Source organism: Ixodes scapularis, unplaced genomic scaffold (assembly GCF_016920785.2).
Source record: "Ixodes scapularis isolate PalLabHiFi unplaced genomic scaffold, ASM1692078v2 PGA_scaffold5__190_contigs__length_132052651, whole genome shotgun sequence".
NCBI classification, from domain to species: Eukaryota; Metazoa; Arthropoda; class Arachnida; order Ixodida; family Ixodidae; genus Ixodes; species Ixodes scapularis.
The window spans coordinates 68,259,826-68,276,395 of record NW_024609880.1 but is presented as its reverse complement, the minus strand read 5'-3'; the positions used below and the strand labels follow the sequence as shown (position 1 = coordinate 68,276,395).

Genomic DNA, 16,570 nt, shown 5'->3' with positions numbered 1-16,570 from the left:
CTTTGCCGAACTTTCGAGATAATGACGCACGCTACCCGCGACCTTGTCGAGTCAGTCTCAGTTTCGCTCGCGCCCTGTTTAACCGCCGAATCACCGCCTGCTTTTCTGCTGCCTCGACGCTCTTTCGTAACTTATTTTTGGTTGGCACAAGTTCGCCTATTAAACCTTTATTTTCAGTTTACTCTTTCCCTTTTCGTCGCCTTAATTCGTGACAATATAAGGGGGGGGGGGGGGGGGGGGGGGAATCAAAGAACAGAGGAGCTACGATAACTCATAGCGTAAAAAAGCGGTGTGTGTGGCAAGTTACGAACATATCAGTGCCTCCCAGTCAACAAAAACGTGGTATTGGATGATAAGGTTCAAAAACTAATATAGACAAAAGATGCGTGAACGTACCAAGCTGGCCTTAGACTTTCCAGTTTCACCCGAGAAACACCAATAAATATCCGTCGGCGGTGTCGAAAATTACAAATTGGTTATAACTTATAACAAAAAAAAACGAATAGACATCTGCCGGTATCAAAAATAAACAAAATTGGTTTAAACCGATACGCACCGTTTTCTTAAACTTTTTCTCCAGTTAATGCCTGTTTTTCGTCAAAACCCTCCCCTCTGACACTAAAATTTTTCGTTTTTTTAATGAGAATGATTAACCAATAACCAGCGTTTTTTTCAGCATCGGTCCGAAGCCGATGACCTAAATACACCAATATCTTAGAATAAAGACAAAAAAAAACACGTTCGATACTGGTGTTCGATATACATGAACACCAGTAAATTTAGAGCCTAAGAATGAGCTATGCCTTGCGTTTTTCAAGTTGTCAGTTAAGACACCGTAAAGACACTTATATATAGACATTTTTAATGCGAGCTTTGTCCCCGCGTCCCCGAGAAAAAAACAAGTGGGCTCACCATCTTCTCGAAGTTGACCAGGCCGTCAATGTACGTCTTGTTTCCCTCGTGGCAGAACGTCATGTCCTTCAGCAGGAGGGGCATGAAGGGCACCAGCGGGGGGCTGATCTTGGACACGGCCACTCGGTAGCGTCGGTGGTTTCGAGACGGGTCAATCAGGGTCTCGAACTCGGCAAAGGTGCGCTTCAGCTTCCCCGGCAGTCGCTCCCACGTCTGGCTGAGCCGGCTCACAGCAACGTTGCTCAGCCCCATAACAATGGCGAAGAAGGCGTTGAGGTTTTGGTACTCGCGGCAGCTGAAAAGAGAAAAGAGAATTAGTGGCTGCCGTTTCAGGAAGGCGGTCTAAAACGGGGAACCTAAGATGTTCGACAGGGCAAGAAGTAATAACCCCTCAAAGCTCGTGTGAGCTGAAACCAGATGCCACAATAGACATCTATCGTATTTACTCAAATGTAAATATCGTGCTCTAGCTTCACACCCGCGGTGTGATTGAACGGCCACGGAATTAACTTAATCGGTGCCGCCATTTTAAAATAGTACTTGGGTTCCCATGTTGTTGTTTTTTTTTTCTTAATTCTTATATCGATTACAAACCAAGTGTTTCAGCGAAAATTTGCAAAAATGTCGACCAATAATATAGTTGAGAAAAGAAGCTTTTCGGGAACGAACTGCCAGTTACGACGGATGTCAGGAATGTGAGAAAAACATACTTATTATCAAAATTATTAACTAAAATTTACTAATTCTTTTTTTAATTCGCGAAAACGACCAGATAGCTTCACATAAGAATTTTCTGAGCGTCATCGAAAATCCCTAAATCAGTCAATAATTTGAAGACTTAAAGCACTCATAAACCAACCGCGGGTGTCCGTTATAGTTACCACTTGTGCAACTGCAGGCACCACCTGGCGATGTGAAAACGCGAATGATAATAATTGCATCCGCGTTTCCGGATCCCTAGCATTGTGCATGCTGAAAATCGGTAACATCTTTTTTTCTTTAAACACACGTATATTTTTGATACTTGAAATAAGAGCCATTGAATTTAAGTGCACATTTATCAAAGCGAGGTGTTTCTGCAACTCACTCGGTGTTAACTTCTGTAGTTGCACTGAGGGTAAATCAAATGGTTGAACGGTTTCTAAATTTTAACGCTCTGGCTTCTAGTGTGGTTTTATTTTGCAACTTTGACGGCTTTCTCCTGTCGGGCATTCTACCAAGCCAAAAAAGTACCGTGAAGGTGCATTATTGATTCTTAGCCTCGCGTTACAGTTCTGATAATTTTTTTTTTGCATGGCAATATTTAAGATTGTTGTTTGCGCTACAAACGTGGTTGTGCTAAAATAAGTAAACATGGCACAAATTTTACTTCCCTGCAGTGTTGTACCATCTATTCCTTTGCATAGATCTTCTACAACACAGGTCAACCAACTGACAACTTATATAGGACTGAAATCTGGTGACCTACTACTCAGCTTTTCAATGACAGATGACATCTTTCTCAAAACTACCCACATTATTACAAACATCCTAAATGTAAATGAAATGTCGATTCCAACTGGCTAGCTTAAGCTCTCTCTCTCTCTTAGATTATGGTCTGAATGAATCTAAAAAATCTTTGTAAAGTTTTTTTTTATATGTTCCAGTTTAAGTTGTATTATGCTGTTTGCGCCGAAAAGGATGTAGTCCTGAATGAAAGGAGGTAGTTGTTCGACCAACAGACGCTTCCACACTTAGACTAGATGTGTAATAACTGATTAATTTTATTGTATAAGATATAAGGACATTATTGTCGGAGACTTATATATAAGAATCTGATATGTAGAAGCAATTTCTTGGCGCAATAAACAGATATGATAAAACAAGATCATATAAGAATGTATAAGAATCATACAAGAGTATGTAGGAAGTTATAAGAAACTGATATGTTTCATATAACTTCTTATAAAATATTGCATTGTTTTTATATGTTCTCATACGGTTCTTATATGACTGCATATTATCTTATTTGATCCCATGCATTTATTGGGAGAAAACATTTCTTATACATGTAATATTTTTTTTACGAGGGTACCTGAACAAATTCCATCCTTCACTGAAAAATAGGCAAACTTTACTGTCCTTACATATTCTTCTTTAAACACTAATATATTAATCACTAACACAGGTCATGGTATTCATATATCATTGTATGAATGCTAAAAAGGTATGCGGGAATGAAGCATCCTCTTTGTTTTTGCTGTCATGTAATATCTGACAAAACAATGCTAATTATTGTTTTATGCAAATGGACATTGCCATAACATCAATTTTAAATGCTCTAACTAAAAGAATGTGATTATAGTTATTTTTATAACAGTTCTGTCGCATTGAACACAAGCATGTGCAAGATTGAGAACAGACATGAGAACATAAACACACATGTTAAGGTCTCAGATCTTCAATGATAGAATGAAAGCTAATTTAAACGAGGCGCAATCAAAAAGTTTAGAGGCTAATTTTGTAGCGTAAGAAGAGAAGTCTTCACGGTCATGCACGTACAGCATTGAAAGCAAACACCTTCAGGAATCCTTTATTTATTTATTTTATCTATCCAATACCTACAGTGCCTCTTCAATGCATTCTTGTAGGAGGTTTATATCATTAAAACAAATACATTAAATATAATAAACAAAAATAGATGCCTCAGGCGTCTTTCTGCGAACATTTTAGCTGGGCTACACGATTTCTTGTGACCGTGTGCATGAGTAAAATGTCGATTTCGGCATGCACTGAGAGCAAAAGCGAGAGCAAATACCAATTCTGCATCAAACTCAAAAAATGGCTCAGCTGACTTATGACAAAAGTGCAGTGGGTCGTGCGACTTGTTTTCAGAGGCACTCGCATTTCAAGAATGGCAGAGTATCACAGGAAGACGAAGAGGTGGGGAAAGGTTGCCCTGTCTCTCTTCGTCCTCCAGTGATGTTCTGCTATTTCATGAAACAGTGGGCTAAACACTGCACTTGTTTGTGGAAATTATAAAAGTGCATTAGAAGCACTTCAAGGCGTTTTATACATAGGAGATTATGAGTAAGTTTTGCCTTTCTCAGTGTGCTGATAATGTTTTAATCTTTAAAAAATAAAACAAAACTTACTGGGCAGCAATCTTGATGAACTTGCGTAGAAGTTGCACTCTCCTGCTGAGCGATGTGGCGAGGCACATTTCGGTCACAACCCAAAACTGCACCTCATTGAACCTCCGCTGGAACACATCCAGGTTGGACATAATCTTCCGGAACTGATGCCGTCCAAACACCTGGTAGATCAGTTCATACTGAAACAAGGAACAAAACATTTCATTTAGTGTTAATAACAAAAGTAATGGAAGTACCTGAAATCATGGTTCAGAGCTTCAAAACTCTACTGAGTGTTTGTAATTGAGCAAACTATAAAGTTCTCATCAATATCATCTATGGAAACTACAAGTCTATTATTACGACACAACTTGGACTAAATATTTGTCAAACTGGCCAACAATGTTTGACATGCACCAAATCATAAAACCTTCTAATGTAGTGGGCTTCAATGGCGCAGCCAATGTTGCTCTTCCTTTTTCTTCAAATTCTGACAGACTATGGACCATCTTGCATGGTAAATTATGTGAGTGTTTTTACCACGTAGGTGGGCCATGTCATAGAAAATGTGAGCTCAGTGTAGCCTGCAACAGCAGTTTTCATAACTGTCAGTGGTCATGTCTAACACTGTATTAGAGAAACAATTCTCTATATTGTTCAACAATTGAGGCGAGGCCGTTCATTGGTCCTTTTTCCTGTAAAATCCCCCATTATCCCACACATTTCAGACTGATGAGGGCTGCCCTTTAAAATTCAATAAAACTCTGAGCATAGAGAATTCAGAAATAGCGTAAACGTAAACAATATACAAAATACTCGCACATCTTTAGGCCACGACCAAGCTCACCCGGTCGCGACCTGGGTTTGGTAGCCCCCTCTGCTGGTAAGTTTAATTTATACATTCTTGAAAGAGCATAGAAAAGAAACTTTTATGCTAGACAATTACCCACATCTCAAGAAGATAGTTTTTGGTTGTATATTTTAAATGAAGCGTCGCAAAAGCCACAAAACGCCGCCACAGCACCATTTTGTTGCTTACATTTGTTTTCCTTATATACCTAGCTGAAGAAAGAGGAAAATTAATTTTTCCCGTTTAAAACCAAAGTTATTTTGGGAAAGCAAATGAAAGTGGGCCATGTGCCCTAAGCTGGCCAATGTGGCGCTTACCTCATGTATGCAGGAAAAGAGGTACCAGTCATAAAGAGACATGTGGTAGGCAATGTCATGCGAGCTGAGCGTCTCCAGAAGAGCCCCCGTTCCTTCCAGTGGACCCTCTTGTTCGCTAAGAGGAGTCTAGAATTGGGAGAAAAAAAATAGAAGTATTATTTAGGGAACTTTAGGGTTGTGCGAATATTCGAAATTTTCAATAGTAGTTTCGAATAATAGACTATTCGATATTCGCTTCGAGAAGAACTGCACTATTCGCGTTTTTCAAAGTGTTGATTGCGGTGGGTTAGCCCCGTTGAGTGCGCTTCTTTCTGAGCACCATTGCACAGCGGAGAAGCAATAACCACGGAAGCGAGCTCCGCGGGTGTTGCTTCTCCGCATTCCACGGAGCTCGGTAAGAAGCGCACTTAACGGAATAACCGACCGCGATAAACGCTTGGAAAATCATACATTCAAAGAGGGATGGTGCACGCATGCCGGATCTATTTGGGAATAAATGGGAACTTTGTGAATGTGTATATCTACAATATAGTAAAAGTTACAAAATTAAACTGACTGGTATGCAAGGGTATACTATATTAGGCAGAGATACCCTTACAACCTGCGTTCAACATGCGCAATTATTTATTTTTTTAACTCGAGATTAAAGAAGGCATATTTTATATAGCAAACTTTGTAAATTCCCTCAATTGAGTATAGTTGGCCGTCTCTATAGGATTCATTTTATGTCAAATTGGTTGTTTACTTGCCATCCCAAAATATCAGACCTTATGAAGACAAAGTTAAAAAATGTAGATAAACTTAGCTTATAAATGAACAAGTGGAACAACCTTCACAAGTTAGCTGGGTTTTCGTCTAAGCATTACGCAATGGTTGTGAAAAGCATGGAAGAAGTATTCGATATTCGCATCGAAAATATTTGGCCAAAACCAGTATTCGCTTCGAATTCGCTTCGAACTCAAAATCCATTATTTGCACAATACTAGGGAACTTTCTCTGCTTATTTAAAGAAAGGTGGATTTGTTAATTTATTTGGTTCCTTCTAAAACACAACTCCTATCAGCCCTTTGAAAACTTCTCATCAATCAAACACCTTTTGAAAACTAGGTAGGTCAGATCCTGGAAGTAGTCTTTGCACACTCATTCATCTCAGTTCACTACTGCATGGAAAAGGAATGAACTAGTGTGAGACAAAAAAGGTTTTACCACACAGCTAGTATAGTGCACTGCAATTGAACAAATCCTAGAAATGCAGTCAATGGGCTGAGCATTATTGGAACGAAAATCAATATTTGCACGTTACTGGCCACTTTCGAAAATTAGTCATTTTCCGGATTGGAGTCTTGAGACAAACGGAGCACACAAACAATACAGACAATAACACATTCAGAAATTTGCCTAAATGAGCTGCGAGTCTACGCGACCTGAGTAAAGTATGAACGAAAAAGTGATTTGGTCTACTAGTAGTCTTCATATGCAGTTTATGGTAAATTCACTATATAAAAGTTCCTTGTGCAAAATAGTGTTTTCTCCTTAGTGTGCAGTATGATCACCAAGAAGAAATCATTAATGCACGAGCGAACTAAAAGAAAATTGTGAAATTTTTAACTTTTCCAAGCCGCAAACATAACCGAAACCATTGTTAACCGATGCAAAATCGTCACAGAGAGCCAGCCACACTACTGTTTTTGCTTTAAAATTTCAGCGCTGTCGTAATTTGTCCTGTTGGTTAATAAGATGAAGCCACCTGAAAAATATTAGCTCGTAGACAAACTTACAATTGTTGCAATTATTTAGCATAGTAAATAGTGTATCAACATGAAGCTGGCATGAGAATGCATAAAATCTTCCAGCCTCGAAAAAAATTGAAAATGCACTGTGTCTGCAGTGCATCATTGCACGTTTATGCTCTTTAAGTTTTGCAATTTCGACAGCACATTCCTTACTTCATAAAGGAGCTAGGACATGCGAATTAAACAGCTAGACTAGGAATGCTCATGTGTTACTTAGTATATCCACAAGGTTTGGCGATTTTGCGAGCTCCAGTAATTGCAATGATAAATTTATGAATGTTGATCATTTTTGTCTGGCGACTAGGCAAGACTGCTCAAGTTAGTCACACCATGGTGCCCATAAATGGCTACGTGATCAGCATATTTAGTTGAACGCTCTCTCATTCTAGATGCCCCCAAGCTCGCCTTGCCACGGTACGATCACACACTCTTACGCTACACGGCTACTACAACGTATACTCTTACACTTGCCCCCTTGCCTTTCTATCTTCCGCCCTGTATGCACGTGCGCGGTCGTCGCGGGAGACGGCGAGCTCGTCCGTGACAATCTCGTCGTCGTCGCTGAAGCTGGTTGTGTGCCGGTCGAAGTCAAAATGACCAGCTTCCAACATATTTTGATAACACCACTCTCATCACTGCTGCGATCAGTGTCGAGGACATTCGACGAAGCACGTGATGCCATAGACGTCACCGTCTCAAAACCCCGTTCTTGAAACGCGGAAGGTAAACGTGGAAGCTGAAGCGCTAGTCGCCGAGAAAGCCAAGTCTGCGAGTGCGTGCAAGGAGACGTCGCCCCTTGGACAGATGACAGCGCCGACCGAACAAATGCAGTAGCGTTTTCGAATGGAGTGGATCTAAAAGGCCCGCATATAAATCGATTTAACCACGAAATTATCGCACCATTTTCAAACCAAACTCAGCAGGATTATAGGAACATACAATGGGGCCTAGCAGTAGAGTTATCTCATATTTTATTTTTGGGGTGTCCTATTCCCTTTAAGAGCAGAGAAACAAAGAAGCAGAAAAATGTTCACATATTGGCGTGCCAAGTGAGCATGTTATCCGGGATGTATTCCACTGGACCGCTAGTTGAGTAAACGTTAAGTTTCCTGAAGTTACAAAAGAGCAGCTTGAGGCATGAAAACTAGTACAAAAGCAAAGAAGTTCAAGCACTTGCTCAAATGGTTCTTACCAGTGCGTCTAAATGGTCCACCGGTGAAATGAAGATTCTGCCATTGATGCTGAGTCCGGTAGGCACGCTCACCTCCGAGTCCTTGAAAGATATCCGCTCTGTAATGTCAAGTAAAAGAGTATTAGCGTATTCCACCAGAATTATAATTCTCTGCGGACAAATATTTTCTTGGAGGCCTGGTTAACATAAACTCCTTGGGTTAGATTTTGTCAACCAAAGACCTTCTGCAGCTGGGTTAAGTGTAGCTTAAACTGTCCATAACATGTCTCTGCTGTACATCAACAGTACAAGCAACAATAAAACATATTCGTGTCAAAAATAAAGTATCGATGCAGCAGAAAGCACCTGTTCTGGTTCAAGATTCTCACTTTTCAATTTGTTAAGAAATTTTTGTCTGAACACAATCCACTACAGAGTGCATGCTGTAGAGGGTTACAAGGCCAGAGGGGTTTTCGCACAAGAGACCATAAAGGTTTAAAGGTCCAAGCATACAAAAAAAAATCGCAGATGACTCTAGCCGTCAGCAGAGATGTTCTATTCCACAGGTTGAACATAACATTTAGATGTTGGGAAATGTTTACAAAACATTTTTATTTTTGCAGACAACTTCAAAATGGCACGAACATCATTTAGAAACCGAGTTTCTTCACTATTACTGAATAAATTACAGATTTTCAAATGGTAGAGTAAAAAATCTGCATGTGGAGCTCTAAAGCTAATTTTCAAACCCGAGTTCTAATTGTTGAAGTGGCAACGTTTGACTTCTTTACGCACTAGGGCTGGGGGAAATCCTGACATGAAAAAGAAAGCTGATTAAAGAAATACAGCAGCAGCAATCTGTCAGTGGGGCCAAGCAACTCGAAGAAGCAAAGCAGAGTGTTGTGAATCGTCCGGCAATCCGGAGTGGTGTCGGTCAGGAAGGCAAAGTTCTATGCTGACCTGATTGCTAAATTAAATTAGCTCACCTCCTGAGGATTTCACCTCCACGAGCACCAGGTCATCCTTGAGGCTGAGCTTTTCAGCTGCATTCCTTTTGATACATTCAGCAGTTGCGCTTACTGCCGTCTTCAGGGTTGTATATGTATGGTCAGCACAGTACACCCTGAAGATTACTAAAAAGAAGAAAATGCAACACAACAATGTAGGAAGGCCAAGAGCTTGGTGAATTACCTGCCACTTTAGGTAATGTTCATGCTGAATCAGATTACATGTTAAGCTGCCTCGGCGGCTTTGAGGCAAAGCGCCGGTATACAGATCCCCAGTTGGTGGGATAAAATCCCAGCCGAGGTGCCCGCAATCTCATGGAGGCATATTGTATAAAAGGCGCTATGGTAGCGGAGTCAAACGTGAAAACAACGCAAAAAATTGAACAAAGGACAAGTGAAAGGAGTGCAAGGACAAAGCGCTGTGTAGCATGCCTAAAGATCCCCAGGCTGTCTAAATTAATGATCAGTCCTCCAGTGTGGCGTTCCAGATGTCCCTCGCTGGTTTGACATGTAAACCACCTAAATTTACCTTTAAATCACACGTTAAATGGCCCATGTTGGCCACATAGTATTTTCATATTTATTTAATTGGAGAAAGAGCGAAATACACTTCACTGGCATACCTGAAAACTCTTAGAAATAATTTTTGTTCCGTAAGAGTAACATTCCACAAGACAGAATGAGCGACTCACTCTCGTCATTTGGCTTGATGGGTCTGTGGTGATCCACTGTTTCCTCTGAGGTAGTGCTTCCAGATGACAGGTGGCGAATTTGACCGAAGGGGCTAACTTTCCACCGCTGGGGAGCTGCAGCTTCATGCTCTTTGATATACCTGAAATTTATACTCTCTTAAGTCTCAGGTAAAAGCACATTAAAACTGAGCTCCAAAGTAATAGAATATAAAAAACATTGTAATATCTACACAGATTAGAAACATTTATTTGTCCTAAATCATTGATGAATTAATGAAATAAAGGTACAATTTGATCATTCCTGACTCATGCCTACTCTGGCATAGGGCTAACGAAAAGGAAAAATTACATAAACCCTGGCAGACCTATGTTTAACTGCATAAATATGGAGTTTTTCTTGTTAACTTTTTCCTTTCATAAAATGATGATGGTTCAGCATAGTGGGAATATCATATCTTAAGTGCTTATAAGATAATGAGCACTCAATATTACAGGCATCAGTCAGATATAGGTTCAAAGCTTTCACATATTAGACAGTTGATGAAAATCGAAATCATCAAACTCTTTGCTTCTAACATTCCTACATTCTTAGTTTATGAACTCCTGAATAAACCTATGTTAAAAAGGAAACATTTTGGTTCTCATAGATGACCTGATCTCAGAAACCAGCAAAATCAACTGCATTGGGCAATTCATTCAAGAACGTACGTTCTCTTCATACACTCTGCATTTGATAAATTTTAGACAGTTTGGTAGGAGTTGCTGCGCGTGGTCAAAAGTAAAAACATGCATGGTCAAATGTTTCTGTATCAAGCTTCCTTTCTTTTATATCTTCCAGTTGACAAAAATCGAGGACAGACGTTGCAATGTGCGAAGAGCTGAGGATGCTTCGTGTGTTCAAACTCAATTTTAGATTGTTTATCTTTATTTTATTTTTGTTATATCTAACATTTTTAATGATGGTGTCACATAACGCGTTAAAACGATACAAAACTAATTAGTGTTTATAATTTTAAGTCAAGATGCTCAGCAAGGCAACAAGAAGTGTGATACCACATTTACAAAACAAATGGCTAGAATGCACTGATTGGTAAGTTGGGTTACTTTTCTTGGAGGTCCATTATCCTGGACATTGTCTTGATTTCCTCCTGTAGACAGCCTGTGTATCGTGTGCTGTCGTCTTTTACAGCTTTGCACAGTTCCTGCGAGTAAAACCAAATGTTAGCTTCCCCAGTCAAACATTTGCAACAACTACAGAAGTTAACAAAACTGGTCATGATTATCTTAAAATCATGCAACCGGTGAAAAGTGATATTATGCCATAGAAAGAAAAGAAAATATGAGAGTGGTAAAGGGAGAAAAGTACGCCAGGTGAAGCAACATGCGCGAAACAACATAGACAATTGTAAACAGGGTTACTGGCCTCCACCATGTCTCCTCTCGTGCAGGAAATCCTGTGCAATTACAAGCTTGTCAAAGCTACGTTCACGGGCACGCTGCATATTCTTGCCCGCACGGGGAACCAATCAAGGTGCCATGCTTACAATCGTCTATAAGCATAAAAAAATAAAAAGTACAAAAAGTGGAGCACAAGAGCGATGCAGAGAAAACGACAGAAAAATAAAAAGACACATAAGGGAAAAGAGTCAAAGTACAGGCTAGCTGGTGGAAGTCAACCATTTCGTCGTTTACCCTGAGACTGGGGGGGTTTTTTGAAGAGCAGAAGAAACAGAAAAAACAGACAGGTCTCAAACTCAGCCATACGTTTATTTCAAAAACTTCCTCTTATATAGTTCGTCCTGTCTGTTTTTTCTGTTTCTTCTGCTCTTCAAAAAAAACCCCAGTCTCAGGGTAAACGACGAAATGGTTGACACATAAGGGAGTCTGAAAAAAAAAATATTCGGAAGCATGTTTAGTAGGAAAACGAAAGAGGAAAAACAGTGAAGGAAATGAAGTCGCAGAAGTGAACGGTGTTTAATATTATGCAAAGCGCTGAGGTTTGCTTTCGCATTAGAATGTGACTACACCAGTTCATGCAAGCTGTTGACCAAAGTCATGTGGAGCTGAAGCGGTCAAACAAAAGGCAAGGCAGTTTTACCTCGACAAATGCCTGGATGGTTGGGTCCTCAAAAAAGGCTTCTCGAACAGTGAGGGCCCAGCTGTTTGCAAACTGTATCACTCTCCTCTTATTTGCAAGGATAAACTCCTTCTCTTGCCTAGAGTTGGCCATGTCAATGCGATAGGTGAAATATTAAGTTAAGGATACATAGCGCAAGTAATAGGAAAGCATGTTTGCTCAGTGGCACTTAGAGGGTGGTAGCAGATATGCCATTGACACTAATTGACACATAGTAAGCATGAAATTCTAAGTCATTCAATGTAAAAAGGATATTGCTTCATGAGTTCTGGACAGAGTTGGTGACTTGGCATAAATATTACATGAGTTAGAAGGAAATCCTCCAGGAAAGTATCTGTAGAAAAAGCATATATGTGTTAAGGTGCAAGGTAAGTTGACCTGTGCTTACTTGATTTAAGAATTTACTTTTTCAAAATGGAGTAAAGAAGCTGACCAATACCTGCGGCTTCTTCCGTCCTACTGTCTATTCTTGTCTCAAGTAGGTGCTCCAGCATCTTCTGTGGTGTTCCTGCCATCACCATGTACCTGTAAGTTGGATTCAGGGGACAAGGGTTAGAATAGGTAACTAAATGGTGAGTGTGTGTGCAATTCAATGGAGATCGAACAACTTGGATCGACACCCTTGTACCGAAAAGGGAGACCAACACAAAATAGTCTTTTTATGTCCAGTTGGGTGAGGCTTTAGTAATTCTAAAACATATAATAAAGTACATAACTTAATTTTTTGAATGTATCAATCTCTAATGTTATGACAGTTAGATTTTTAGGTAAGTCTTGCTAAAGAAATAATAAAAAATGTTCATATTCAGTTTCTTCCACATAAACGTTTTAGCAGATGTAGAATAATTCTTGAAATGTAAAAAACTCCCATTTAGAAATTGCTGCTGTCTAAACACGTTTTATCTCACAAACTTATTACTGTAAGTAAAGTGTATCTCCACTTTAATAACGTGAAAGCAAAATCATTAAGAAAATAAGACATGAAGGCAAGCATCAGTGAAATACTAAATCTGATTAATTTCGAGGTTGAATAAAATACTTATGTACGTTTATTTAATGTGGCTACTTAATTACATGCTAAATATTTCTCAAACATAAATAAACTCCATGACACAGCAATAACAAAGAAGTTAGAAGTCATAAAACGTTTGCACGCATGTATGACATACATATGCACAGTGATATAACTTTACATTACCTTCTTAAGTGTATGCTCGCGATTGGTACAAAGGTGAATACGCGATTGTTGACCGCTACGTATACCTGCAGCATGATAAAGAGGCGGCCGTGGCGGGTTGTGCTCCTTTACCCGTTCACCCATAAGCTAATAGTACAATAGAAGCTACGCGCTCGCCGAACCAATCATTCATCATCTAAGCCCGCTCTCTGCAGGTAGCTGTGGGAGGGGGCGTGGCCACATGACGAAAGATCGACATGTGACTGCTCCAACTAACACGTAGCGTCCACCCTACTGTCAAATTGGGAATCAAACAGGGCATAATTATGCGCCTTGCAACGCTTGGTTCGCAAAGCCCGCACGCCGTCAAACCATCATCATCATCATAAAGCCTTTATTGGTGCCAATAAACAACCAATCATGGTCTGCAATGTAGCACAGTGAAAATGTTGTACAGCCGTAAAACGTGCTCATTTATACCTATTTAAAAATGCAAATAACGATGAAACTCCCTACAGAAAAAGCCAGTATTATTTTTCGTTATCTGGATGGTGGAACTCGAAATCTATATGGAATCTATCTAGATTTCCGGTTTTTAGAAAATGTTCCTTTGTCTGCAATTTGAATTTCGGTTTCTAGAATGAGATTTCCAGTTCCATAATCCAGATAGGAAAACGTTATACTGATTTTTCGGTGGGATACTATGCAACAAAACACCACCGTGAATTTCTAATGATAGGAAACAAGGTGATATAATTGTCAATGAGATTTACCGAGCTCCCAAAAATGTCAAACTTTTCATGCCCAAGATTGTTTGACATCTTTGCATTCCAGATGTTGGTGATGTCATGTGTTGATCGTGGTGATAAAAAGTGAGAGCTCTCCTATTTGAGCAAACCGGTACGTTCAAATTCACTGTGCATAAAAGTGTTGAGTGACTGCTCCGTGAGCTATTCTACGTAAAAAGGCAACGTCGCGTGACAATCTTCAATCACGGTTGCCGTTTCATGACGCTACCAGTACGCAGCGGTCGACAATGACGGCGTGTTTGCCTTCGCAAGGACCGCGACTGTTCCATACTAATTACTGTATGTGCCAGCGTTCGGTTAAAACTCGTGTTCTCCCCGATCGAACACGAGTCCCAGCCGAACGCTTGAGCAGCACTCGCGTCCATTCTGGGTACCGATGACACATCGAAACAGAAATTTAAAAAGTACCCCCGAATTCAAATTCAAGAGTCACGAAAAAACTCACTTGTAGTGAGAGTGGGCACCATTGCTGTTCCGCGCATCGGCTGGAATCTTTTGAAGGAGCAGGACATCTTGACCGTGTTCTTTTAATCTCACCGTATTCGCTTCGACATCCTGAAAAGAAATCAAATCACATTACCTTTCGACCATTTCTAAACTGCAATGAAACCGAGCCGCGAGGCTAATCTTGACATTGCGATCGACTATATCAAAGCGCTTATATACTACACTTCCAAAGACGGCAAAAAAGGGGGGAAACGAAACAGGTACTTTTGCTTAACATTAACTGAAAACCTATTAAACACTAAACTAGTGCGAAACATATGATTCATAAAACTAAAAATGACCGCAAGAGTTGGCAATAAATCCTCGCTTCTGGATAGCCATCGAAATAGTTTAGCGATCAGAGTCATTTTGATGACGAAGCGGGTTACTATTTCAGTAATACATCACCACGTACACGGCTCCTATCCCATATGCAAGTTTGCCGCTAATTCGCGGCGACGGTCCCAATGCTAGCACACAACTTCAAAATGTGTTATCCAAGCTGCACTACAGCCAAAGGCTGTTCTCTGAACCGCACATAAAACGCTGACTTCTGGCAGTCAGTTACGATAGCAACGTCAAACCGCGACAACGTACAAGTTGAGCTCAAACGTGCAAAAACACAATACGCATCTGCACAGGAAGTAAGAAGTCCGCGAGCCTCAGCCTCCAATGAAGCGTGCATAGACACAAGGGCGTGCAGGAAAACCAACAGAGTGTGACAGATAACAAAATATTATGAAAGGTGCCTCTACAATAAAGCTCCTGGCATGGCGTCGAAACAAAACAGAATAACTGTCTTTCTCTAGTACGTGTGACATAACAAACTTCCACGATAAGACAAGAAGCCCGTAGTCAATGGTAGGTGAGGTGGCGATCTGGAGCGCGGCCAAAACGAAAACCAAAGTTTAGGAATAACCTTATTCTGGGCGTTATTGAGATCAGAACAGAGTACGTCTTCCTAAGGACGTCCTCGGTACGCCCAATATTCATGGATGAATGGATGGATGTTAATGGTTATAGCCTTTGTAACGGGCCGTAGCTCGCTCCACCTGGCCTAAGTCATAAAAGACAAAGATATAATTCCTCCCGCCCTTCTAACCCAATTTTCTCTCCCTAACTATAACCAGGCAGTGTGGAATACAACAGGATGACCCTTGGGGGGTCGGGCAAAAAGCTAAAAAAACATCACCCCCGCCTCTTCCCTCCGGCGAGGGAGTCGCGAATTTTCCTTTAGTCAAACCTTGTCGGCGTTACCCCTGCACCGGGCCCACTGGGGGACAAGGTTGAGACTTTGGGCCGAAGTCGCACGGGAGGGAGTCTAAGTCTTCATCTGCCCCGCCTGTCCCCAGCTGCGCTAGTTGTAGTTGCATCACTCCATTTTCCCTAGGTAATTTCCACCATCTTCTAATCGGCTCTTTGCGACTGTAATTATTTTCTCTTCCGTCTTTCCATCGTCGCCGGCAAAACCCAGGGCTCCGGCAAAATCAGTTACCCTTTCAGGGAGGGCAGGGCGAAGCCCCGTGTACTTTAAAACCAAGTGCTCTAGTGTCTCAATATCAATATGGTAGGCAACACATAATGTGTCTGTTTCCTGAAATTTACCGCTCCGCGTTCAAGGACACCACCGCCATCGCGAAACGAGGAACCGCGAAATAGGAGCGTAAACCATGGGTTTAATTTATCCTAATTGTATCGAATGATAATGAAACTGACAAGGTGGAACATCCAAATCTTCATAAAAATAGGTTCTTATGTTTTGGTTTGTTGGAACTCAAAACAACCATGAGCTCCTTTCACCCGGAGAGTCGGTGGAGAGTCGGGGGACGGTTATACGAATGCACATCCACCTACAATCATGTGCCGACGTGTGCACCGTGTAATCTGCACACACGTACGATACTCTCCACAAAACAACAACGCAGAAATATAAGAACAAGCACAAAATTTCTATGGGCTACGTTTCTATCCACTCCAACACACCACTTTTGACAAAGTACGGTTACATCACGATAGAAGCAATACAATTTTCCGCGTGACTAAACATATACGGTGACTATCTATCGATAAGCCATTGCATACTAATCAGAAAGAAAAAAATCGATC

General features: G+C 40.7%; 1 protein-coding gene across 3 annotated transcripts in view; it reads right to left on the bottom strand.

The window, feature by feature from the left end:
• The window catches only part of LOC8043730 (rap guanine nucleotide exchange factor 4), a 308,461-nt gene that overhangs the window by 6,419 nt on the left and 285,472 nt on the right, over window positions 1-16,570 (bottom strand). For all 3 annotated transcript variants that reach the window (XM_040504817.2, XM_042294110.1, XM_042294109.1), the window contains 11 exons: window positions 14,424-14,533; window positions 12,432-12,517; window positions 12,248-12,326; window positions 11,954-12,098; window positions 10,960-11,057; window positions 9,856-9,995; window positions 9,143-9,289; window positions 8,178-8,275; window positions 5,193-5,318; window positions 4,047-4,225; window positions 913-1,207 (listed from right to left, as the gene is read on the bottom strand). In XM_040504817.2, the coding sequence (XP_040360751.1) occupies window positions 913-1,207; window positions 4,047-4,225; window positions 5,193-5,318; window positions 8,178-8,275; window positions 9,143-9,289; window positions 9,856-9,995; window positions 10,960-11,057; window positions 11,954-12,098; window positions 12,248-12,326; window positions 12,432-12,517; window positions 14,424-14,533 (1,503 nt within the window). The remainder of the gene's footprint in view (window positions 1-912; window positions 1,208-4,046; window positions 4,226-5,192; window positions 5,319-8,177; window positions 8,276-9,142; window positions 9,290-9,855; window positions 9,996-10,959; window positions 11,058-11,953; window positions 12,099-12,247; window positions 12,327-12,431; window positions 12,518-14,423; window positions 14,534-16,570) is intronic.